Source organism: Gallinula chloropus (assembly GCF_964237585.1).
Source record: "Gallinula chloropus genome assembly, chromosome: 3".
NCBI classification, from domain to species: domain Eukaryota; kingdom Metazoa; phylum Chordata; class Aves; order Gruiformes; family Rallidae; genus Gallinula; species Gallinula chloropus.
Window position 1 is genome coordinate 43,225,138 of NC_140087.1, and position 24,367 is coordinate 43,249,504.

General features: G+C 43.7%; 2 protein-coding genes across 2 annotated transcripts in view; one reads left to right on the plus strand and one right to left on the minus strand.

Annotated features, from left to right (window-relative positions):
* Window positions 1-4,703: 4,703 nt before the first annotated feature.
* Window positions 4,704-18,128, plus strand: LGALS8 (galectin 8; the record flags this gene model as incomplete). The annotated part of the gene is made up of 9 exons (XM_084261760.1): window positions 4,704-4,745; window positions 7,732-7,820; window positions 8,579-8,789; window positions 10,543-10,659; window positions 12,405-12,461; window positions 12,541-12,567; window positions 13,802-13,890; window positions 16,202-16,367; window positions 16,817-18,128. The coding sequence occupies 9 exons, from the start codon at window positions 4,704-4,706 to the stop codon at window positions 16,964-16,966; spliced, it is 948 nt and encodes a 315-aa protein (XP_084117886.1). The 3' UTR covers window positions 16,967-18,128.
* Window positions 18,129-18,656: 528 nt separating this feature from the next.
* Window positions 18,657-24,367, minus strand: part of HEATR1 (HEAT repeat containing 1) — a gene marked incomplete at its 5' end in the record, with an annotated part of 35,478 nt that continues 29,767 nt past the window's right edge. Inside the window, 10 exons of the mRNA XM_084262521.1 lie at window positions 18,657-19,087; window positions 19,384-19,492; window positions 20,177-20,335; window positions 20,695-20,849; window positions 21,594-21,762; window positions 21,850-21,954; window positions 22,186-22,320; window positions 22,513-22,671; window positions 23,149-23,299; window positions 24,035-24,324. Coding sequence (XP_084118647.1) covers window positions 18,999-19,087; window positions 19,384-19,492; window positions 20,177-20,335; window positions 20,695-20,849; window positions 21,594-21,762; window positions 21,850-21,954; window positions 22,186-22,320; window positions 22,513-22,671; window positions 23,149-23,299; window positions 24,035-24,324 — 1,521 coding nt within the window. The 3' untranslated portion in view covers window positions 18,657-18,998. The remainder of the gene's footprint in view (window positions 19,088-19,383; window positions 19,493-20,176; window positions 20,336-20,694; window positions 20,850-21,593; window positions 21,763-21,849; window positions 21,955-22,185; window positions 22,321-22,512; window positions 22,672-23,148; window positions 23,300-24,034; window positions 24,325-24,367) is intronic.

The following is a 24,367-nucleotide window of genomic DNA, read 5'->3' on the forward strand; positions in this document are numbered from 1 at the left end:
CAAAATGCAGCAACACGGACGTCAAGTGAGCCCATCTCGAACTGCAGGGCCCCACTGGGGAGATCCGAAGGCAACTGCCATGATGATGATGCAGCTAAGGCGTGAAGGTGTAGTCCTTGGGGATCTTGGGTTTGGTCACAGTCTGTAGCTGGGAGAATATTACATGGTGTTTTGTTCTGCACAGATGTGTGATGTTTCTTGGTCTTTATCTCCCAGGGTAGGTAGGGACTGAGCACTATGTTCATGTAGACCACAGCACAACCATCTTTGGATGCAGGAGGGGGGAGCAAAAAGGGCAGGCATAGGTGCAGGTTTGCTCTAGTATCTGTCACAATGTCAATGAAGAAACGGTCCTAGAGTGTTGTGTCACTGACTGATAAAAGAATAGGTGAGTGTGTAAGGATTATATGGCCTGTAAGTGGTTTTCAGAAGGACCAGTGACTTGTCTGTAGCTTGTTTTCCCTTTGGCCCTCTAATCCATGTCTTGTTTGGTCTCATCTTTCTCTTCAACATTTTGCTTTAAAAGCAAAAAAAAAAAAAAAAAAAAAAAAATCTATAAAAGATCAAGTTTCAGTTTTTTGAGATGAATCAAAGTAGTTCTTGGTACCCAAGAGGGAATATGTTAGATTTGGAGATCATGTAATTATCACTGAAAATATAAAGTTCATGAAGTCTATCTACAGTCAATAGTGCTGGTTGGGTACAGTAGCAGCTGAGGTGCAGTGGCAGCTCCTGCACTGCTGCTGCCTTGTGATTATACTCCTCTCCCAGTTCTTGTGTCTGGGGCAGGAAAAGCAGGTAAAATTTCTTAGGGTGGGTCTTCCCTGAAATGCTACCTTTTGGCCAAGAACAGCTGCTAAATTTGCTTAAGCTGAATCTGTTTCTGTCTTAATGTTCTGCTGGAACAGGGAAAGTCAGAATACGCTGATAGGTAGCACGGTCCCAGCAATGATTGTAGCTTGAAAAGCAAAAGCCTGAATTAGGACTTGGACAGTGGAAATAAGGGAAGACACTATTATATGCCACCATGACTGCCACTGGTAAATGGCTAAAAATAGCAGTTAGAAGGAAATGACTGTCTATCAACAGAACGATGACACTGTAGTGCAAAGCTACTCAAGCTGTAACCCAAGTGACTCACTGTCAATGGTGCCTTAGGCTTGGAAGCTGAAATGGGGATTTTTCTGCAAATTTCATAAACTGATAGTGCAAACAACAGTTCTCAGTCCTCTATCAAAACCATGCATGATTCTAAGATAGTTTTCCTCAGGCAATCTGCTCTGTTGCTCTAATCTGAATAGATCACTTCTGAAGTTCTCCTCAAAAGAAATGTTATCATGCCTTTCTGTGAACGAAACCTTCAAATCTTATATAGTTAAGCTGATGTACCCTTTAAAGCAGCTATCTTAAAACTATTAGATGAATTCTAGCAAGCAGGTATGATTTGGTATGGGATTTTTGTGCTGGTTAATTGTAGGTAACTGGATGTTATCTAGCTACAATATTGAAATGGTCTTTGTGACAATAGTGGCTTTTTCTTGTTGTATTTGCTGTAACCATGTGCACCGCTTCCTGCAAGGCTAAGAGGCACTTTAATGCCTGTAACTGAACAGACTACAGCCCATTTAATTCTGTGATTTTTGTGGGCCTTTTCTATTGGAACCTTTATTGTGTTCATCTTGGCTTAGTTCTGGCCAGAATCAGAGGGTCTGGGAATCTGACACCAGCTGGCAGGCCGAGCGTGTCAAGTAAGACTTTTTTGTAACAGCCACACGTAACTGATCGGGGTTCTCAAACCTCTTTAACCACCTTTCACCTGCCTGCCCCATACAAACGTATTTTACTTCAAACACTTGGGGAGGTCTTCTAATTAGCACACTCGGTACCCACACAGGGGTGTACATTTTACTGTTAAAACTGACACAGATGAGTTGAGGACACATTGTTTCTTGATAACATTCCAAGGCCAGGTATGTTTTATACGCACTGAAGAGTGGGGAAAGAATACTTTGAAGGCCCTATTGTTCTAAATCCTTGGTCCACGGAGAGACCGTATCCTGGTTACTAGTTCCAGAAGGTACTGTCAAGGACACCTGAAGCGGCCAACGCTTTGTGCAGCCCTAACCCTTCCTTTTATTACACCAGCGCGGCAGGGGCTTGTGGCGAGGCTTGGCCAGGGCCCAGCACTGCCCTCCTGGGCACGGTTCGGGCGCAGGCCGCGGGAAGGTACGGCCCCCGCGCAGCCTCGCTCCACGGGTCACGTCAAACACACCGCCCGCGTCAAGCGGCCCCCGAGGTAGCAGAGCAGCGCCGCCGCCCCCCAGGAAGAACCTGTCTGTCCCCTCCCGGGGCTGGGGAACGGCCGCTTGCCCTGCCGGGCCCTGAGCAGAACCACACCCAGCGGAGACCCGGCTTCCCCCTGCGCGGTGACGTTGCAGGCGGCCGGAAGCCGTTGGGAGGGGCCGAGGGCGGGCGCAGTTGACGTCGGTGGGGGGCCGATGGCGGTGTTGGCCGGCTTGAGCCCGCGGGTCTCCAGGCGCTGCTAGTCACGGAGGTACGTTGTGCAGTTCGGGAGGGAGAGATCTGGAGCGGGCACTGCCCGCCTTGCGCGCGTGGGCCCGTCGGGGGGCAGGGGCTGCGCCCTGGCGGCGCCAGGGCGGAGTGAGGCGCCCTGAGGGGCCGCGGCTTCCTCGGGGTGCGGGAGGACTCTGGTCTTTTGTGCCTTAATTATTAGCAGGTGTCCTGAGAGTACCTCGCTTATTGGCTTTGCAGAAGCCTTGTTTTTCTTGGTGTGAAATCCGTAAAGTCTTTAATTATAAAGTCTTACCCAAGTTACCCTCGTGAAAGACGTTTTCTGGTAACGTAAGTATGTAGCACAAGGGGTTGTTGCTCTTTCTCCTGTTTTTATTAAAGGTGTTTTCAGCAGCTTTGCAGTGTGTGAGACAATAAACAGCGTACATATTTTTCAGCTGTAAAAATATCGTCAAGAAGCCTTAACTTACAGCATTGCAGGCTCAAGGTTTGGGGTAGCGTGTACTGACAGCAGGAGAACCTCGCAGTTGCGTGGCCTGTCTCCTCTTCTGTCAACTGCTGGAACTGCAGCTTTCCCTCGTTAACGTGACCTTTTCCATAAAAACAAAACAAAAAATTCCTCAGCCCATCGCTTTGTGGTAGTGCCACCTGGTCTGTCTGCCAAGACTGATGGTCAGTTCTATTCCAGGATCCTCTTTCGCAGCGGGATCTGGATGGCTGTCTCGCACCCAGAGCAGTTTGGTTACCAGGCTGCTGCACGCCAGGTTCTAGGTCTGGGTTTCATTTTTTTGGGGATCTGCTATTGGACTTTCTGATGCTGAAGGCAGAATTATTGTTTGCTTTGGCCTTGATTTCCTCCATTAAAAAAAAAAACAAAAGCAGGATAACCCTGAATTGCTCACCTTTGCATATTCCTGTTGCGAATCGATGATGGTATCAGAAGCAAAGGGGCAAAACACTCATGCAGTCTAGATACCTTTTGTTCTCTTAATTGCATTCTAGACAGGGGTCTTAGTTAGAGGATTAATACTCTTCTGGCCCACATAAGATAAGATATCCCACAAGATAAGCAGATGTTGCAATCTGGCCACTCTGTTGTTGAATCATTGCAGAAAATTAATCCAGGGCCCTGTGGAACAGGTCATAGACCTTGAGGTTTCGTTTTGGTGGTCATTTGTGGTCTTTCTCTTTCATCACCTCTTCTTTTTCTCCTGATGTTGCAAGCATTTGTCACTCAATGATACTAGAACCTTCACCCTGTCTGTCATCACCACAGAGTTTACATGTTACCTTTGCTGTTTCTCTCGAATGTGTAAGAAATAACTACATAGTTTCAATTGGGCCCTGAATTTTGGTCACTTCATTAGAAGCTTTTCTACGGAAATTACAATGTAGCAGGATATATTTACAAGCTGTTGTTTCATTTATTATTAATGCTTTGCATTTAATGCATGTTTTACAAACTCCTCTAGTTATTTGTGCATTTCAGGGGTTGTATGTTTTGGAGGAAGAAACATAAACTACTTTTTACTTCCCTGCAATGTCTTTGCCAACCACCTCATAACTTTCTGTAGGATAGAACTGGAAAAAATAGCAAGTTCAGCCCCGAGGGTTTGTCTGCCTTGGGAAATCTGGGAATGGCACAGAAAGTGTTAAAAGAAATAGAAGTGGTTGGTTGTCTTGGAAAAAGTGCTTTTGTGCTGTGCATCTCTTCCCTGTCTGCAAGCAGAGGTCAGCTGCAAAGGGAGAGCTCTTGGGGTCCAGCTGAGGGGCACTGAGTTACCAGTGTTGCCCTGTGCAGCGATGATTTTTATTTGGAATTCTGTCTTGTTACACCCAATCTCAGGAAGCTGCTGATGGCATTGTGTACCCGTGCTCACTGTTCCTTGTTAAGGTGGCATTTCTCTAAGGTGGTTATTTCTTTAAGCCAGCCTGAAATTTTTGTATTTTGAAACCCCAGCAAATTTGTCAGAAGAAGGTGTTGGCATAATTTCTTGTGCTGTTTAAAGTTAACGCCTTGGAGGGTTTCACTTCATGTAGTGTCACTTTGTTCCTTTCTAATTAAAAGTTTTTACTTTTTTACTTTTCAAAGGGATCCCTCCTTTGGTGCTGCTCCACCAGCTCCAGCAGCAGTCACACAGAACTGACAACCGTAAACTGGAGGAGGGAAGATGATGTCCTTGGTTAGACCGCAGAAGGCAATCAGCAACCCGGTAACTCCCCCGGCATGCCAACAACCTCTCCCTCGGGAAACAGGACTTTGCTGTTGCTTGTCAAGATTTAGTACTCAAACTGCTTGGCATAGTGAAGGGTGTTCCTGAGAATTCATGGCATCGCTCGGGTATTTGAGAGGGAATGTCACAGGCGGCATTAGGAGCTGAGCGGTGTTTAAAAACTGTGCTGGATGTTTAGTGCGTGGGACTTCCAAAAACAGAAAGGAAATTCTGTCAGCTTTGGAGGATGATCCTTTTTCACATGCAGTTTATGTGGATCTCTGCTGTTTTTTGCAGAATTGAAAGTGAAAATATGATAGGCAGTGTTTTCACTCCCGATTCTCTGCAAAACATGGTTGGAGCCTGGCAGCACTGTGAAATGGGTGGGGAGTGTGTGTTTGTGTTTTGGGTTTGGGTTTTTTTTTTTGGTGTGGGTTTTTTGTGTGTGTGTGTGGTTTGTTTGGTGGTTTTTTTTGTTGGTTTTTTGGTTTTTTTCTTGGAGGTGCTTTTCACCTCAGTCTGAACAATTAAACTTGGAATCTTTTTCAATAATTTATATCTTACCTTGTAATAAATCCTGTTTTGTAGGGAAAACTTGAGCAAGCACTAGTCAGTGGTTGCAGAGTGGATTTGACAATGTTGTTTGGCTAGCTTAGAGTCTGGAGATTTCTCTGAAAAGCTCTAGTATTCTCATAATCTGGGACAGCAGCCTGACACTAGCATGTGACTGGAGGGGTGGGCTGTACCTGTGTTTGTCATTGTATCTTTAAAAGGTAACTCTTTTGAGCCTGCAGGAGATTGTATCGTTAACATTCTGTGCTAGAACTCTTTAAAAATATTAAAGCCTGCAGAGTATGGAGAGTACAGTAGCACAGATCTGCGCAGGGCTTCCTTATCTGTTGCAGTTTTGCATGATACACACCTGTGCCCTCAGTGAATCTGATTGTTCTGTCCCACTATGTGTTCCCTGCTTGCAAAGTGGATAGAGTGAGGGGTGGTGAGGGAGTAGCTTCAACCTTTCTCACAAGAACCCAGCTGGTCAAACCACCACAGAGGAGGGAAACTGTGTGGAGATTAACTAGAAGGTGGAAGGACTGAACTGCAAAAATAACGTGAGGATGAAAGTTTGTGAGTGGGGATTTTGGAGTGAGAGGAGGTATCTAGGACAAAAAACCCCCAATAATCTATCTAAGGCAGAGAGTGAGAGTCCAGCAAAATTTGGTGGATGCAAAGGGACTGATGAGCATGATGGGAGACAAGCCTAGTCTGGAGAATATAAAGGGATAAGCTAGTACTTAGGGTTCAAGAGCCTAAAGTGGGAATAAGACTGATAATTTTGGGTCTGGAATATGAAGACAGAGTTGGGAAAGATTGTCCCAAAGACCTCAGTGCAACCTTCAGACAAGGCCGTGAGCAGCCTGCTCTATAGGACCTTGCTTTGGGCAAGGCATTGGTGCCAGAGGCATCTCCCAACCTCAGCCCTTCTGTGATTCTGTCACCTGTGTTACACCACAGGATGAATTTGGTAGGGGTGGAGGAAGGCAGGCTGTGAAGGATTCACTGTTTCAGTAAATTGTTCCATGAGCAGCAAAACTTAAGAACTTTGTTGCAACTTTGAGGCTGAGACATATTTGTTCCCTACTGTACTGTTCTGAATCATCCGTGCCCTTTGCTCCACCCATCTGTGGCACGAAATGTCATGCCCTATCTGACAGGGCAGCTGTTCCCTACCCAGTGAGCTGGATGAAAGCTGTGTTATCACAGTTCTTTTGCCTGTAAGACTATAATATGTCCTCTTCTCGTATGAAAACTGCCAGATATTAGGAAAAACTTTATCTTTGAGACCTCTCAAACTCAGTTGACGTTGACCAGTTGGCTTCAGAGATAATTTTTGGAGGTCTGGAAGAGAGCCAGGGTGCTGGTAGATCATGTGATGTCACAGGCATTACTCTTAATAAATAAGAAAAAATCAATAGAAGACCATCTTGAGATGCAGGGAAATTACAGGTATGTTCTATGATGACAAACCCTCATTAAGTCTGTAGTATTGCACCCAGGAAATGCTCTATTATGGCTTCACAGATTCCATGTCTGAGCTTCTGTAAAGCTGATGGGCCAACCTGCTTTTCTCTTAAATGTATTTGTTTTGTTTTTCCCACAGCTTCTCTTCCAGGGGTAAATAACTGATCCACTAGAGAGTTAAGTCCTAGCATCCTTGGCCTATGTCTGTGTGTTTCCCTGGTTAGTCTTTGCAGACTGAACCAGTAATTTATTACTGTACAGCTTTACTCAGAGCTACTACCCTCAGGAGCAGCATGTTAAAACTAAAATAATCAAGATACATATGTACGCATACTGTAGATACCACAAATACTGAGACAGCTGAGCCAGGGATGTTTCAGTGCACCTTGCTGTTCTCAGCTCACTGGGATGAGGTATTTTGTTGTGTTAGTCTTGTAGTTTTTACTGAGAAGGCACCCTGCTGTGTGACACAGTCACTTCTTTTCCAATCATTATTTTCCAAAACAGTGCAAGAAGAAGGAAGAAGGCAGCTGCTGTAGGCTGGGGTCAAAAGGGTTTGTGGAAGGTGCCCCCTGCTACCAGCAAAGGGCTGATAAGCCAGCCCTTGGCAGTGACTTAATTTGAAGTGAATCCTCTTTATACTCTATTGAAAGTGAGTCGATAAAATATTGCCATTCTTCATGTGAGAGCTAGGAATGGAGCCTGGAAATTTAAGTTTTTATTTGATCTGAGATGGTTGGTTTTCGTAGATGAAAATCTCCTGGGATTTTCCTTCTCATTGTGCTGGGTAGTTAGAGCTTTTCAACTGTTAATCTTAAATGAAATGCTAGTTGTGTTTCTTTTAATGTGCTAGAACACCGTACAATTATTAGAATATTATTTTTAAGGCTATTGTGGGGTTTTTTTTGCCTCCATCACAAAATATTATGTGAATTTTTAATTTTATTTTAATTCCCCCTTCTAGCTCATTCCATATGTTGGGACAATACATGGTGGCCTTGTTCCAGGAAAGCAGATTGTGATACATGGGACTGTTCCAGATGATTCAGACAGGTACTAGCTGTGGTGTCACTTTTTGCATCGTCATCATGTGAACAAGAATGTAATGAATAAAATGTTTTCAGGGTTCCTACTTAAAATGGGACAAAAAGGCTTGATCCTAAATCTTTGTGAAAGTGTCATAGAGAATATGTGAATATAGGCTTAAGTGGTTAATGAAAGCTCTGTGAAGAGAAGTGGAGGATGAACTGATTTTTTGCTTTCTGGGGATCCTACCTTCTCTTTTCTTTTTCCTTCTCTTCTTCTTTTCCTTCTCTTCTTCTTTTTCTGTTGCCAGCTTTGGCTTATTTCCCCTGTCAGAGTATATGCTTGTCTGAAGAGGTTGTGTGAGACAGAGTTTATAACTGAATCTGTTGCATGAAGGAGTTAGCTTAAACTGGGATAAGAAGGTATGAAGTAGCGCCTGTGCCCAGTGTGAGCATTCTGTTCCTGACTCTACCAAAGGTTTGTTTGGTCATTTTACTGAGTATGACTGGAAGGAAGGTGGTGAACACAGTGAGGCCCTTACATGATATGGATGATAATCATTAAATACTGAAGTATTTTAATTCATTGCAGTAAATCGTGGGAGAGCCATTCACAAATGTGTAGGAGTTGGACAAGTGTATGTTTGGGCTTTTTCCTTATCCAACAACTCTCATTGTGTCTGCCTGTTCTGAGCCTCCCCACTAAAACCACAGTGTATCAAGTTTTTAGGTGATTTCTTGACCGAATGTTGAGCTGAATGTTATTTGTCTTATTTTTATGATTAGGTTCCAGGTGGATTTACAGTGTGGCAGCAGCATAAAGCCTCGAGCTGATGTGGCATTTCATTTCAACCCCCGCTTCAGAAGGTCTGGCTGTATTGTTTGCAACACGCTGGAAAGGGAAAAATGGGGCTGGGAGGAGATCACTTACGAAATGCCCTTTCAGAAAGGGAAGTCATTTCAGATTGTCATCCTGGTTTTACAGGATAAGTTCCAGGTGAGTCTGGGTCAATTCTTTATCTGTAGCCAGTTGTTTGTCTAATTGCCTTCTCTGTTTCCTAGGTATAGTCTAACTACAGAAATGCTTAAAAGCTGTTCTTTAAAGAGGTGCAAAAGAAATCAGACCTTTAATTTTCAGTTCAAGTAACTGCCTGCTGTGGCTAATGGCTACTCCATCCTTCCCTCCTTAAGTGCAAAGAGCTGGCCTTAGGATAAACCTGTCTTGCACACAGCTGTTGGAGGAAACCTAAAGGACAACACAGTCATTGGTCACAGCCAACACAGGTTCAGGAGTGCAAGTTCCTGTCTATCCCATCTGATTTCCTTTTACAACAAGGTCACCCAGCTGGTTGACCAAGGGAAACCAGTTGATGTTATTTTTTGGACTTCAGTAAGGCTTTTGATACTGTGCCTCACAGTGTTGCTGGACAAAATGCCCAGCATACAGCTAGGCAAAGCCATAATGTGCTGGGTGGGCAGTTGGCTGATGGGTTGGGCCCAGAGAGTGGTTGTAAATGGGGTTACATCTGGCTGGTGGTCAGTCAGTTAGTGGGGTTTTCCAGGGCTCTATTTTAGGCCCATTTTAAAAAAAAATTTTCATAAGCGACCTGGGCACAGGACTAGAGGGTGTCTTAAGTAAATTTGCAGATGGCGCGAAGCTGGGAGGAGCTGTTGACTCTGCTGAGGGTGGAGAAGCCCTGCAGAAAGACCTGGACAAATTGGAGAGCTGGGCAATCACCAGCAATATGAAGTTTAACAAGGGCAAGTGCCAGATTCTGCATCTGGGAAGGGGTAACCCTGGCTGCACGTACAGACTGGGGGATGAGTGTGCCCAGGCAGCCAGGAGGGCCAACTGTATCCTGGGGTGCATCCAGCACGGCATGGCCAGCCAGTCCAGGGAGGTGATTGTCCAGCTCTACACCGCACTGGTGCGGCCTCACCTCGAGTACTGTGTGCAGTTTTGGGTGTCACAGTACAAGAGGGACACAAAACTATTGGACAGTGTCCAGAAGAGGGTAACAAGGATGGTGAAGGGGATCTGTAGGGGAAGTCTTATAAGGGGAGGATGAAGTTCCCTGGCTGTTGAGTTTTGATTCCGGCTTTTCGAGGCTTCAGTACAGTCTAGAGGAGGCAGAGGGGAGACCTCATCGCAGTCCATGGCTTCCTGACAAGGGGGAGTGTACACACAGGTGACCAGTGACAGAACCTGAGGGAACGGTATGAAGCTGAGACAGGGGAGGTTTGGAGTGGGTTTTAGGAAGAGGTTCTTTGCTGAGAGGGTAGTTGGGCACTGGAACAGGCTTCCCAGGGAAGCGGTCACAGCACTGAGCTGGACTGAGGTCAAAAAGCATTTGGACGATGCCCTCAATGACATGCTCTGACTTGTCTGGTCCTGTGTGGAGCCAGAGTTGGACTTGATGATTGTTATGGGTCCCTTCTAACTCAGAGTATTCTATGAAACACAAGGTAGACTGCAATAATAGATCCTATTAGATTGGTAATGCCACACTGGTAAATGATCAGGTGATAGAAACAAAAGGTGTGAAATACAAATTTTAGTGCAGTCAAATCTCCATCATAGTGATTGAAAGTGAGATGGAATCATGGATGAACTGAATGTAGTGGCTCTGAAATTTCTAGAAGGTTCCCTACTTCAGTATTGAACCAGAGATACATGAATGCAATTTGATACATGGCCAGCGGAATGTATGTTTAAAACAATTTTGCTATATCATTTCTTGACTCTTTAGGTGACTGTAAACAAGAAGCACCTGCTGCTCTACAACCACAGAATAAGCCTTGAAAGAATAGATACTCTTGGAATAAGTGGCAAAGTGTGGATCAAAACTATAGACATTGTTTCTAACGTAAGTTTCATAGACAGCTGACTTGTTCTATTCCTTTTGTCTGCCTTGTGAAACCAGAGTAGGATTCATGGGGAAAAGGAAGTAAAGAAAAGGAAGTAAAGTAGCTGCACAGTCTTAACGTCAGTAACATGACTTCTTTTCTCCCAGCATTTAACATGTGAGTCTCATGTGAGGATGTCTGTCTTCCTGTTTTAGTCTTGAGGTTAGGGGCAATGTTTACAGCTTACAAAATTAACAGGAGAAATGATACAAGAATTGCTTGGATACTGGATCTAGGAATGGATTAGACTTCTCAAATATTGCTGGAGTTCCAAAAAGAGCTCTCTGTATTCAGTGCTTCCAAGTGTCAAGTTCAACCCCTTGTAGAACTGCTTGTGCACACAACCCTGTTTTTCCTGCTAAAATTACTGAACCATTAAATAAATTCGTAAGTAGGAGTGCATGTTTATTTCTGGGGAGACATAAGAAGTGTCCTTTCTCGAAGACTTTGTGTCTTGACTTGCACTTGGATGAAACTGCAGTGAAATTGAAGTACAGGCAGTGTTTCTTCTCAGATGCCAGCTCTGCTAGTGAAAGAAAACCAACAGGGAGGAGTTGAAAACATGTTTCCCCTTGAGCAGAAGGAGACATCTTTCCACTCTGGAAGGATGAGACTTCTAGAGCAGAAACAGAAGGTGATAAATTCCAGGGAGGTACAGAAGGTGGATGCCTTTTCCGTTCCTTCCTGCCATCATTAAGACAGCTTTCCTACTCCTCTGCAATATTCTGCACTGCTCTCCTTCTGACTCCAAAACACTGCATTCCACTGGCTGCTAGAAAGAAAATTAACTCTATCCAAGCTGAAACAAGGACACTTCTGCCCCATCCTCACTTACATGGTGAGCAAAGCTTGGTTCTCTTGCTGCCAAACACCAGGTCTCACTCAGGTCAGCAGACTGTTGATAGTAAGTGGATATTTGGGCCTGAACAAAATGGGGTCTAGGCATTCATGATAGGCCAGCTCACTGATTATTTGCAAAGTCTACATACAGACTTTTATGGGCATGTTGCTAGAATAATGTTACTTCAAAGCTGTCTGAGTCCTGGTCTTGGAGGACTGACTCTGAGAAGAGCTTGTGTCCTGGTTCTGGTCAGGACTGCTTGGGGGCAAGCAGGTGCAGTAGTCTGGTTTCTGTGCCAAGCACAAAATGAAAGAGAGTTGCTTTTTCTGTGGATGTGGATGCTCTGTCCTTTGGGGAAGAGGGGAATGCACAAAGGTGATTTTTTTCCTTTTTGTCTTTGCTTCTAATATACTCTTCTGAGGAGGAAGAGAGAGGCTTGTATTGAACCAAACATCTGAAGGTAAAATCTGCCAGGGCTAGGCTGGAACTCTGCCTTTGCCATGACCGTGGTGTTCATATGCAACAGGGACAGGGGATGCAATGGGCTGCTTAGAATCCCAATGCCGGGACAGTTTTCCCAGTGAGGAAAACTCATTGGGTACCCTCCCTCAGATGCTAAGGGGTTAACAGTGACTGTTATATAAAAATGTAAACTAATGAGGTGGTCTTGAGAAATTTTGATTTTGCTTCAGCAATTGATCTTCAGGACTTTTCCTTGGTTTATGTGGGTCTGGTATCTGGATCATAGTCCTAAATTTCCACGTTCACCGTTGGCCCTTCAAAGGAGCACCATATATGGTTCTAAACCAACTTTATGTTAAAGCTCTGTTTAGCAATGCCATCTAAATATCTCTTTCTCTGCAGTCTTTACAAGGCTCTGTGTCATCATCTCTAGGAGTAACAAAGATAAACACAGAAAATGTACGTATGTATGTAAAAGATTGACTGAATCTCCCTGTTTTCTGATAAGCCAGCTAATGTTACTTATTTTCTTTTGTAGGGGGAGATGCCAAGTAGTTCACAGTTTGTAAGTATCTTGTGTAGATTTGTGGCAAACGTTAATAGTAAAAAAAAATGAAATAAACACGTGTTTGTTATTAATGATAACACATGGACAGAACAAAGGAATCAAGACTCCACTGGCAGGTGATCATCAATGAGGTTTTGTAGATATTAATCCTCTCTGCTGCTGCTAGTGAAGCTATTTGTTAAACCATATATGAACCCTGAAATATAAATTCAGTGTTCACAGCCATAAACAGAAAAATAAAAAGTGGAATAGTCAAAGCTCTAAAGAACCAAATTACATTAAAAACTCTTTTCAAATAAGCATGCTTAATTTTCTCCCCTCTAAGGAATACTGGCAAAACAAAAGTGTTCTGCAGTCATATTAAGCCAAATGGCCTTATGTTAAGTGCATATATAGTCTGTCTGGCTACACCTTCCTCTTGCTGACAGGTCTGTGCTTACCCTGTAGACACCTTGGGTGGCTGGATGCAAGTGTCATACCTTAGGGTTGGAACTTGCAGCTAGCTAGAAGTGAGTGCTCATCCTTCTGCAAAAACCTCTACAGGTGGAGAGTATCCAGACTGGAGTGAGGACCATACTTAAACTGGAAAGAGTTTAGAAGCCAGGAATATATACAGATAGAATTTGTGGAGAAGGTGAAAATGTAGTGAGCACCATGATTTTGGTTGTCACTTGACAGTCTGCCTTCTACAGTTGTTTTTTTGAAACCAAATAACATGCCCTGTTGTCATTTCTGAGTGGTGGACTTTCTGAAATGAGGGGGGGGGGAGAAAAAAATATGTAAATAAAACCTATCATTAATCTGTCATTATGAACTCGTGCCAGGAGGGACTGTGCAACTGTGGGACTACAGACCTAGCATGAGTCTTATTCAAAGCATAACTGAAGCTTTCAGAGAGGAGAGGTCAAGATGCCAAAATAATTATGTACAGGGACTTTTTGTGCATGCTTCCCCCCCACCTCTTTCCACCATTTGTGGTGTCAGAAGTAGTTGTAAATTTGAACCCAAGGTGGTACTCTAAAGAAAAAACCCAACAGATTGACATGCTTATCTCAGGATAAGTTTTCCTCTATAGTGTTAGAATTCCAGATACGTGTTGTTAGGAATAACTTTAGGTATAACTGCAGATTCATAGTTGTAGGCTAAATTTCTTCCTGCCATAGTAAAGCTCAGCTTGTAGATTGAAAAAAGTAAGTCATAGTCAAAGTTTTTACTGGTGGTCTACTTCCAGGAAGTTCCTTACATTGGGAAACTTGATACTGCACTTTGTCCAGGACGCACGATTGCCATTAAAGGAGAAGTGAATAAAAACCCCAAGAGGTAAATGTTACTGAATTTTTCTGCTATTTAAGTGAGCTACTCTTGAGAATGAGTAGGCTTTTCACTTGCCTCAGTATATCCTTACTCACTTGCAATTTTGCATCTGCAATCACCTGCAACTACAGTGCAGTTTTGTCTGGAACCTGCAGGATACTGCTTTAGAGAGGACTTAAAGAACAGCTCCATTGTGAAAAGTGAAGGTAAAACCTTACCTACTAAATCTGCATCATGCACCAGTTTCTGTGTCTGTGTAGGGTTCCCATTGTGCAAGGCAAGTGAGCACGTGTCACACAAAGACAGCTTTTCCAGAGATCAAAGGCTAAGGGAAGTTGCAGAGGTAGATGGTAAATGAGTTGGATGAGTTGCTGGTGTGCTGAAATGCTGCATGTTACAATGTGTCTCTGAATACTTCTCAGGCTGCCTCCTTGGGGACTGTAGAAGCATGAAGGTGGCCAATGTGGCAACTGAGTGATGAAAGCTGGTAGGGGAGTATGAGTTTTGATAGCAAATTAGGAACAATGGGTTGTGAAGATGACATTTTCCAGTGTCATTTAAAGGGGGTGGTGGGGGGAAGGAGAGGGGTAACACGGTCAAAATGGAGCTGAGGAAATGTCTGTGCTTCAGCATGCTCTTTGCTTGAAGTGTGGTTTTGGATCTGCAGAAACATGCCTAAAAGTGAAGCAATTAGTACAAGTGATGAGCAGCATGCTTTTTATACTGAGTGTATGCACTGTGCTCCTGCTTCCTCAGACCATATATCTTCTCTGCAGTTGAACAGCACTCAGAGTTCATAATACTGGAACTCAAAGTTTAGAAGCCTCCTTTGTGTTTGTGCTTTTAAAGATATAGATTTTAATCAAGTTTGTAAGTTATTTAATGTTTTTCACTAAGTTCACACAGTTAGAGATGTTCCTCTTTCTTTGTGGAAACGAGGATTTCACAGCTCAGAAGTGTGGCTGTTGCTGTATTTTGTACCTGGGTTTAGCAATTCTAGGCTTCTCAAAGGAGGAAAATAACCTGACAGCTGGAGCTAATCTGGGAGAGGTATATTTCTTCTTCAGATGCAGTGAGGTCTTTGGCACAGGTTGAAGCATTCCTTTGAATTTGTGTGAGACTTCCCTCTGATCACTCTTCTCCAGAGCTCCCCTTTAGGAACCCTGTGTTGTGGATGTGTTTGAGATTGCAGAGTATTTGTTCAGCCTGGGCAGGGTTATGCTGCTGTTGTGGTTTAACCCTGCCTGGTAACAGCACCAGACTGCCACTCGCTCACTCTGCACCCACTGGGATGGGGGAAAAAGTTGGAAGAGTAAAAATGAGGAAGCATGTGAGCTGAGATACAGAGAGTTTAACAGGGAAAGCAAAAGCTGTGCCCAAGCAAAGCAAGAGAAGGAATTAATTCCTCACTCCCATGGGCAGGCAGGAGCTCAGCCATGCCCAGGAAAGCAGGGCTCCATCACACGTAACGGCTACTTGGGGAAACAAACGCCACTGCTCTAGATGTCTCTCCTCTCCTTTTTCTTTCCCCAGCTGAACATGATGTCACATGGTGTGGGATATCCCTTCAGTTAGTAGGGGTCAGCTGTCCTGGATGTGTCCCCACCCAACTCCGTGTGCACCCCCATTGCACTCGCTGGTGGGGTGAGAAGCAGCAAAGGCCTTGGCTCTGTGCAAGCGCTGCTCAGCAGTAACCAAAACACCCCTGTGTTACACTGTTTCCAGCACAAACCCAAACCCAGCCCAGTACCAGCTACTCTGAAGAAAATTAACGCCATCCCAGCCAAAACCAGCACAGCTGCCTACATAGCAACACTTTGTATGCATGGTGTCCCACACGTCTTAAATGTACATAGAATCATCAAACTTTTCATTAGAGTCTAAACAGTTTGTTGGCAGAAAGAACATAATGTGTTTAGGCATCACAAAGCCTCCGGCTCAGCACTGCCTGAGTTGAAAGAAGAGGTGGTGGAGCAAGTAGCACCCTATGTTTCTGTGACAGTGCTGCTTCCTAGTGCTGTAGGGGAGCAGCAGGTGGTCAGCTTAGCTCAGTACCTCCTTGCTGAGACATGAACAGAAAGCCATGAGTGATGAAGCAGATGTAGGACATGAACCCACTACACCTGCCACCTCCAGCAAAGGTTTCTGTGCAAAGGAGACAATTGCATGTTAACTGCCTGCTGGGTTCTTTTGGTCAAACACAGCCCTGGCTCCAGAACAGCTCTGAGTATTGGCTAAGGGCTTGATAAATAGCATGGACTGCTGCATCATGTTTATAAACCCTTGGTATAGTAAGCTTTAAAATAATATCTTCCAGCTTTGCAATAGATCTGAAGCCACATGACTCCAATGACATCGCGTTACATCTGAATCCCCGGGTGAAGAACAAAGTGTTTGTCAGAAACTCATACCTTCATGACAGCTGGGGAGAAGAAGAAAGAGAAGTTCCTCATTTCCCTTTCAGTCCAGGGATGTACTTTGAGGTAAGATTAACTGAGACATAGCATGGAACTGGTAATTCTGCCGAAAGGATGAGCAGTGGTGCTAATAAAGATTTCCAGAAAACGGCTGTTCCTGCGTTTCAGCACATCAGTGTGGGAATATTTAGGATTAACTCTGACCCTAGGGAGCGGAGATTTCATTTGGTTTTAATGAGTTTTCATTTTAAATAGTTGGAAGAATTCAGCCTGTGTGCAGAAGGAATTTTAATTGAATTGAGTTGGATTCCATGATCCTTATGGGCCCCTTCCAACTGGAGTTATTCTGTGATCCTGTAAATGTTACTGAAGTTCCACTTCTTTAAATGTTTTTTCTAGATGAAACATTCTTTGTAACAGAAGCAGGGCTCACCCAAGTCTAGGCTAGAACATCAGGTTGTTTTTCATGTCTTACCTGAGCTTAAATCTTAACTCTTTCTTTTCTTGCTTTTCAGCTCATCATTTTATGTGACACCCACCAGTTCAAAGTTGCTGTTAATGGTGTTCACATTCTGGAGTACAAGCATCGTTTTAAACAACTGGAAAAGATTAACATAGTGGAAATCACAGGAGATATTCAGTTGTTAGATGTGAGGAGCTGCTAGTTCTTTTCAAGCAGCACTCCAAGAATTACATGTCTTCTAAAGACAGTGCCTCCTTGTTGAGGACAAACAGGTGCTGACTCGCACTGAGCCTGACATTATCTATCTAGGCTTCTGCATCTGCCTCCCTGAGTTAGGTGAGTACCAGAGCTGCTAACTGCGAGATTAAGTCCTCCTTTACTTTCCTGGCAAGCTGAGTGTTTGCTCAGATAAATCTCCTGTATTACTCAACCTAGCAATATGAAAATACCACATCATAACGTGTCTAACAACTGCACTCAGTGTGTTTAAGTTAAACTACCACTCTGCATTCCCTGATAGCGTACGTTCAATATTACTGTGAAGTAGAAAGGAGATTGAAATAGGATCTGAAGGTGTGGTTTTCCATTCCAAAAGGGACACTGGTAATTAATTTAAAAGAATTATGAAATGTACTCTTCTGCTTCTTAGTCTGTATTAGCAGCTGTAATCTCTTTAGCGAGGCTGGCTTAAGCATACAGTTGGCCCATCAGTTCTGGAGAAAGGCAAGATTTTTCATCTTGCTTCTCAGCCTGCTGCTGCAGTACCTTCTCTGACACACATGGTTATGTCGGCTCCTGCTATTAAGTGGCTTAAATCAAACATACATCAGCATTTCTAGCTTTTAGTTTTCCAAAGTGAAACATAAGAAAATGATTTAGCTGGTTCCAGTTGCGTAGAATGTTTGATCTGAATGTTTGATCATAGCTTGTTTGATCTGAAGTGGCTCCAGCACTGAGCCTGCTTAGGCACTGAAGTAGAAGTCTATGGGTTTTGGGTTTTTTAAAAAAATGTGTGACTACAGGTACTCCAGGCAGGGTGTCAGCTGAGGGGAGACTCAGGTGCTCAGCAGTGAAATAGAGAATGAATCCTTTTTCTGTCTTGTGTTAAAATGCTGTTGATCTGAAACAAGTTGTCCCTATTCAATCAGGTTTCTGTACAAATGTCACTCTTAACTTTTATACTCTTTTTTAAAATAAGTTGCTATGGGCTTTCACTACATGCCTGAGGGATGATCCTATTTAACAGCTGCTGAAGAATGAAGCAATTTCAAGAATAAGATGTATTCTAAAAGACTCTGCAAAGATTTAATATATATAAAGCATAAATAAAAACCAGTTGTGAACTCTGCTTTTCTCCAAGTGTAGCTGAGTAGCTACGGTCCCTTTTTTACCTGTATTTTGTCTTGCGCTGTACCTATCCCTTGGCTGGCTGATTGTAACAGAGGAGCTGGTAGGCAGCTCCCACTCAGTAACTGCAGTGACACTACTTGCTGGTCCCTGCCTTTATCCAAGAAGCCAGCAGGAAGCTCCCATGCGAGCATCCTTTTGTTAGCAGATGTGATTAATAATTGTTTAAAGAAATGAAACACAACCACAGTGGGGTAACCTTTCTACAGCTGGGATCTGCATGGCACCATGGGATCGCGATAATCCTTTGTGGTGTTAGTTCTAACTCGCGTGGCGTTTGAAACCATGCTTCAGAGTCCAAGTGCCTTTCGTACCAGCAGTGTAATGAACCAGCATCTTCTGGTGCAAAGCAAGTGGTGAATTTTTTGGTAAATTCATTAACACAGCAAAAACTAAAAAGCAGCTTTTTCTGCTCTATCAATCCTAGTTTGTTGTTACTTTCTTTTGAGCAGGTTTCTTCCCTAAAAATGACAGAAAAGCAGATTCTCGGGATCGCAGTGCCACAGGTCCCAGCAAGTACCCTGCTGAGAGTGGGGCAAGGCAGCCCCTCCACAGGGACAGTGGAATGTAGTCTCACATGTCACAGTTTGTGCCCAGCTATCCCCATCTGCTTATAGCTTGCTCCAGTTTCTCACTGTTCATTAAGAGCAGCTAAGGCCAGGTTGTATGAAAAGACCCTAGAGCATTCAGAAATGATAAAGCCAGATTCTTATCATATTTTATTAAAAAGTTACAATCTGATAAAAATTAGAATACAGTTTGCTGTAACACTTGTGTGTGTGAAGTTCATGTAAGTCAGACAAGATTTAAAAACAAAGGTTATAAATTTAGAAGTAGCTCTGGAGGGGTTCTCCCAAAATGACTTCCAGTTGGTGAATTGTCCTCTGACACTGCTGTTCAACCTCTTCACATTCATCTAGGAAAAGCAATAGAGCAGGAATTAGTAATTTCAGAGCTTCCCTAGGAAGGCCTCATCACTTCTCAAGGCTAGAACTGTCTTCAAACATCAGATATCAAATTATTACTAAAAAATATTTTGGCACAGACTTGGGACTTGGGCAAACTTTCTCTACTGTAATGCTGGTGTAACACATGCAACCGGGAGAGATGGTACAGGCTCTAGCGCTGAAGAAACTCCTGTAATTTAACTGAACTTCTTTTTTGGTGATAGGCCACTTATCTGCTTGCACTAAAGCCAGGCTAGAACATTACCTTCCATGAGCTCAGCTAAGAAGGGAATTGATTCGGGTAGCAGGACCAAGTAGTTCTCCTTCAGTTTTTGTGCAACTTCTACCACAGCAAGCAGAGCAGCAAAGCGGACCTAAACCAAACCAATAATCTTTGTAAGGAAACAAGTATTACAGTATAGATCCCCCTTTTCTCCCTCTCCCCCACCTCCCCCCAATTACATTTGTAAACTAGCTTTCCTTACTGAAGGAAATTAAAGTTAATTTACATCTTAACACCTGTATTGAGGTAATGTCAAAGGAAAAACAGGCTGTAAGAAGCAGGTATGTTGCTGGAAGTTGATATAATGGTATTTCACCCCCCTTTACAATGCTACTTTGTTCCATTGTATTGGAAGGACCTGGCTCAGTACAGCAAAAGCCTGAGGGCACATAATCTGTCAACCAGGAGTCTTGACAAGACATAAGAGGGAGAACTGGAAGATGAGTATTTATCAGCCTCCAAGCCTATTTATTAAGTGCCCCTTTCTTCACACACACAGGTTAACTCTCATCCCAGCAGCTACCAAGCCTTTACACAACCCAAAGCATGCACTATGGAAGACCTCTGCACGTGGAATATTGGCTTCTTGCAATAAGAGCAGAAAGCCGTGTTGTATCTGTCCCTCTAGTACTTGGGAGTAGCATAGTACAGTATCAGGGTTTTAATTTAGACTAATATTTTAGCAATGACTTGGCTAATACACTTTGGTTTTTAGGGTGCTGTTCCCAATTGCTAATGCAAAAGAAAACCAGTTCAAATGTTGATAGCTCCCAACCTTAGGAGAGGCGTGCCTCATTTTCAGCAGGATTTGGTAGTTCAGTGGTTTCCAAAGGGAATCATCTGCCATTGCCACTGAAAACTGAGCTATGCAGGGCAGGAGGTGTGCTGTCACTCGTTCCTGGAACTTCTCATCTCCTCCAAGCATGTTTTCTAGCTGTGGAAATAAAAAGCTTGTCATGCAGACCCAGGCTCAGACAAACATGGCCAAAAGCACTTCAGCTTTCACTTTCAGGTTACTCAAGAGTTACATGAAAAATATCAGTGGGAGTGCACTAGTCTGCACATGCTCAACAACTTGCATTAACTATGGAATGAAGACACTTAAAAAGAGGACTAAAAATATTACTAATTCAGAGCCTTAGGCAAAGCAGTTAATACTGGCTGTAGCCCAAAGACAACAAATTAGTTCCTCCCCTTTTTTCAAGGGAGAGATTGAGAACTGATAGTTAAAAAATCTTACAGATGGGCAAATAAATATCCAGTTATGAATTGGTCTTTTGTGTTTGTCAATACCTGATCAACCAGAGGCAGCATCAAGGTTTCCGCTCTCTCCTTACTCAGGAACTTCTGGGTGTCAAAGAGGAAGAGCTTGTGCAGACAGTTCACGGTGAACTGCAACAGCAGACAGCTCTTTTCTGTGCTGTTCTCAGAGTCAAAGAAAGCTTCATCTACAGATAGATCAAGGAGAAAAAAAACCCCACCAAAATGAAAATGCAAAACAACTTCCCCACGAGACAGGAACGTGTTAGTTTGTGAACACAGCTAAAGGATGTACTATGCAGCAATTATGTACTCATCACTCAGAGCCATGAAGTGGATGCACTACGTTATCTGGCTTTTAGCTGATGCCCTAGCAGGTCTGCCACCACTGTTCACAGTCAGCTGGGGATAAAAGGGAATGGCCACAGGCTACAGGAAAAGTGCCTGGCTATACCTGTGGGCATGGAGGATTTAATCAGATCACTATAAATAGGATGGGCAAATAGTTTCCCATACAAAAAAGTAATACCCATTTTTGCCCAGAAAATAAAGGACTCTGAATATACCAGGCAGCATATAAGAGAAGCCAAAGAATGAGAAAAAAACCCCAACCAAACCCCAACCGACAGAAATGAGTCACCCTGTTTCCACACAACTTTATTCTCATGGAACTCACTGGGACTGACACTGAAAATTTTCATGTGGTCTCAAGTTTGCACTGGCAGCCCAGAGCCCATGGATGAAAAATGTCCTTTGGTTCCATCAGAATAAGAAAGATACCTTATTTGTAAGAGAAAGAAGAGAGAGAGAAATGAGAGGTATGTGCTGGGAAGTAAATCCTGTAAGAGTCAATTTCAGCAGTTCTCATCAACCTCTGTCAGCCACTGGAGTTAGCCTGACAATGCCTCTCTGGTTAGTAAGGGAGAACTTACCTGTTTTAGAAATGTTGACCTGGTTCAGAGTCTCAGCAAATGGCTTCACTAAGTGACCAGCAAACAGGGTGAAGAGACCCTTGAGCTTGTCTGCGATGCAGTCTGCTATCCGGTGGAACGTCAGCAGTCTGTCCTTTAGGGTAGACTCCGTTTTGGACCAATCAAAGAGCTGAAAGTGAAAGGCAGATTAGCGCTTTCTGGTGTCTGTGCACTGGGGAACACAAACATGTTGATGCACATGAGTGAAACGTCTTACCTTGAAGAAAAGGGGTCTGAAAGAAGCCTCGGAAAGTTTCATGACCATACTTATTAGACAATCAATAATGCACATCTCTGTCTTACCAACTTCCTCCAAATCATCCTAGAAAAAGTAGAAAACGTAAGAATTCAAAGCACTGTAATTTCGTCTGTTTCAGACTAAACACCTAACCATGATGCTTTCTACCCTGAGAAGAATTCCAGCACATAATATTGGATACCCAAAATTTCAGAGCACATACACCGCAGAACTACTAGTGCTTCTCAGAACAGCAGGCAGAATTAGCATGCAGAGGCTGAGGTCCCTCTGGTTCACCCCCCCTTAACAAGCCACCTGGGCATGCTCGGTTCGGAAGTCCAGGGCCTTCATGAAAAACGCTGTCAGCTCAGACTGATGGGAGATCAGGTGCTCCTTCTCCATGGCAACGATGTGCTCCTTCAAAATGTTCATAAGGGAACCCAGGCAGCTCTGCCAAAACAAAAGCAAAGGAATGGCAACTGTGGTACTGTTGGGAACTGAGTGGGCTAGTGGGGGGCAAGAGGTTGGGAGGGGACACAGCTGGGACAGCTGAATCCAATTTTGTTCTGCTTGGGTTTTTTGGGTGGTTTTTTTTCCCCTTTCATTTTAACTGCAATGCAGCAGAGTGACAGCAATCCTTACCTTCCGGGTACTTGCCACCTCACTGTAACACTGTGTGACTGCAGGCAGGAGGATTCGGGGAGGCAGCCTTGTAGCTAGGATAGTTTTCAATGATGTTACACGCAAGCTTATCTGGGAGGAAGGACCAAACTCGACCACAATCTTTTCCAAGCGGACAACCTATCAGGAAACACAACACAAGTCAGACATGCTTCAAACAACTCAGTAGCTTATTTTGCAGCAGTTGCCTGTTGCAAGTGCCAGATGGCAGCTTTGCTGTTTGCAGCATTTGGAGCACCTTACATGCAGACTTCTGCGTACAGAGCTTTGCTGCCTGCAGAAGACAAACACTGAAAAAACGCACATGTCAGTAGCAGGGGAGTCAGATTTACCCTAACTAGAGCCATTATGTGCACATTTGATGAGCTCATAGATATTACAGAATGATCCTTCAGCATTCATCTTTTCACAGAATCACAAGGTTGGAAAAGACCTTTAAGATCATCAAGTCCAACTGTTCCCGTCCTATGCTAAACCATATCCCTAAGTACCTGATCTACCCTTTTTTTAAACACATCCAAAGAGGCAAACAACAACCTAGTGGAGGCAGGTGTAGGAGACGCTCTTAGACTGTGTATCTTGTAAGCGCTGGCTCACCTGCAGCAAACAATCCAAGAGGTAAGGACTAAGGAAGTGTGGTAGTGTTTCTGCAACCTTCAGCAGAGCAGTGACGGCACTCAGCAAGTAAATCTCATTGGAGACCAGCTCCTTCTTAATTTTTAAAGTCTTCAACAGTGCCGGCATCAGCCTGTGAATAATAAAGCATAAATAAAGGTGAAACCACTGATCATTTGGAGGCACATTTCCAATCACAGAAACCCATCTGTTAAGCCTCCAGGGACAATTTTCACATGAATTTTTACATGAGTATTTGGGAAAAAGCAATAGTCTGGGCTGTGGTGCATTTCTTCAAAGCCAATGAAGGATATTAGGTTTAGAATGGCAGAAAGGTGAAATGGTTTGGGTCAGAAGGGATCTTTGAAGATCATCTAGTCCAACCAGTTCCATAGGCAGGGACCTTTCACTAGAGCAGGTTGCTCAAAACCCTGCCTTTAGTTTAAAGATTTAACGACAATGAGAAACTTGTATTTGTAATGAGATAAAACAGTCTTAAAAGCAACAAGTTAGATGCTTGAATTCTTGAATGGGGAGAATAAAATAATGTAGCATGCAGGGTTCTCATATTTTTAAATGCAACCTCTTCCACAATAGAAGGACAGACTACAGTCTGACTTTCTACAGCCGCAGGACTGCCTCTCTGTTCACGGAGACTCCACAAGGAATGCTACCAATTCTAAAACTCTGTTTCCCCACCAGCTTCTCAGAAGGGAAGCCCCTTCAAGCACTATGAATACCATTACTCTTATCTACAGAAAACACAGGCACGGGCAGGCTGTCACAGGCAGCATTCCTGCAGCCATGTATTTCAACATAACTCATTCCTGCTGCAGAATTAGTTCTGTTAAAAAGCACCCAGCGGTACCTTGGAAGCTGAGGTATTGCTTGGGCTTTCAGTGTACAAGTGACCTCAGCTATGCAGAGCAAAGCACTTCCCATCACGTTCTTTTCCTCCTTCTCTGAAGAAATTAGATCAATGGCAGTTTTCAGAACAGGTACAAATGGCAATGCATTTTCCATGCCAAAACCTTTGCAGAGCAGCTTGAGGCTGAACAAAGCAGTTTGCCTGTTGATGGCTTGCTCCTCCTCTTCCTCCTTTCTTTTACACTGCACAATAGCAATGAGCTCAGGAATGAGCTCCAACAGCTGCAGGATCTAAGAGGACAAGAGAACACACATGAGACATGCAATTAGGAAC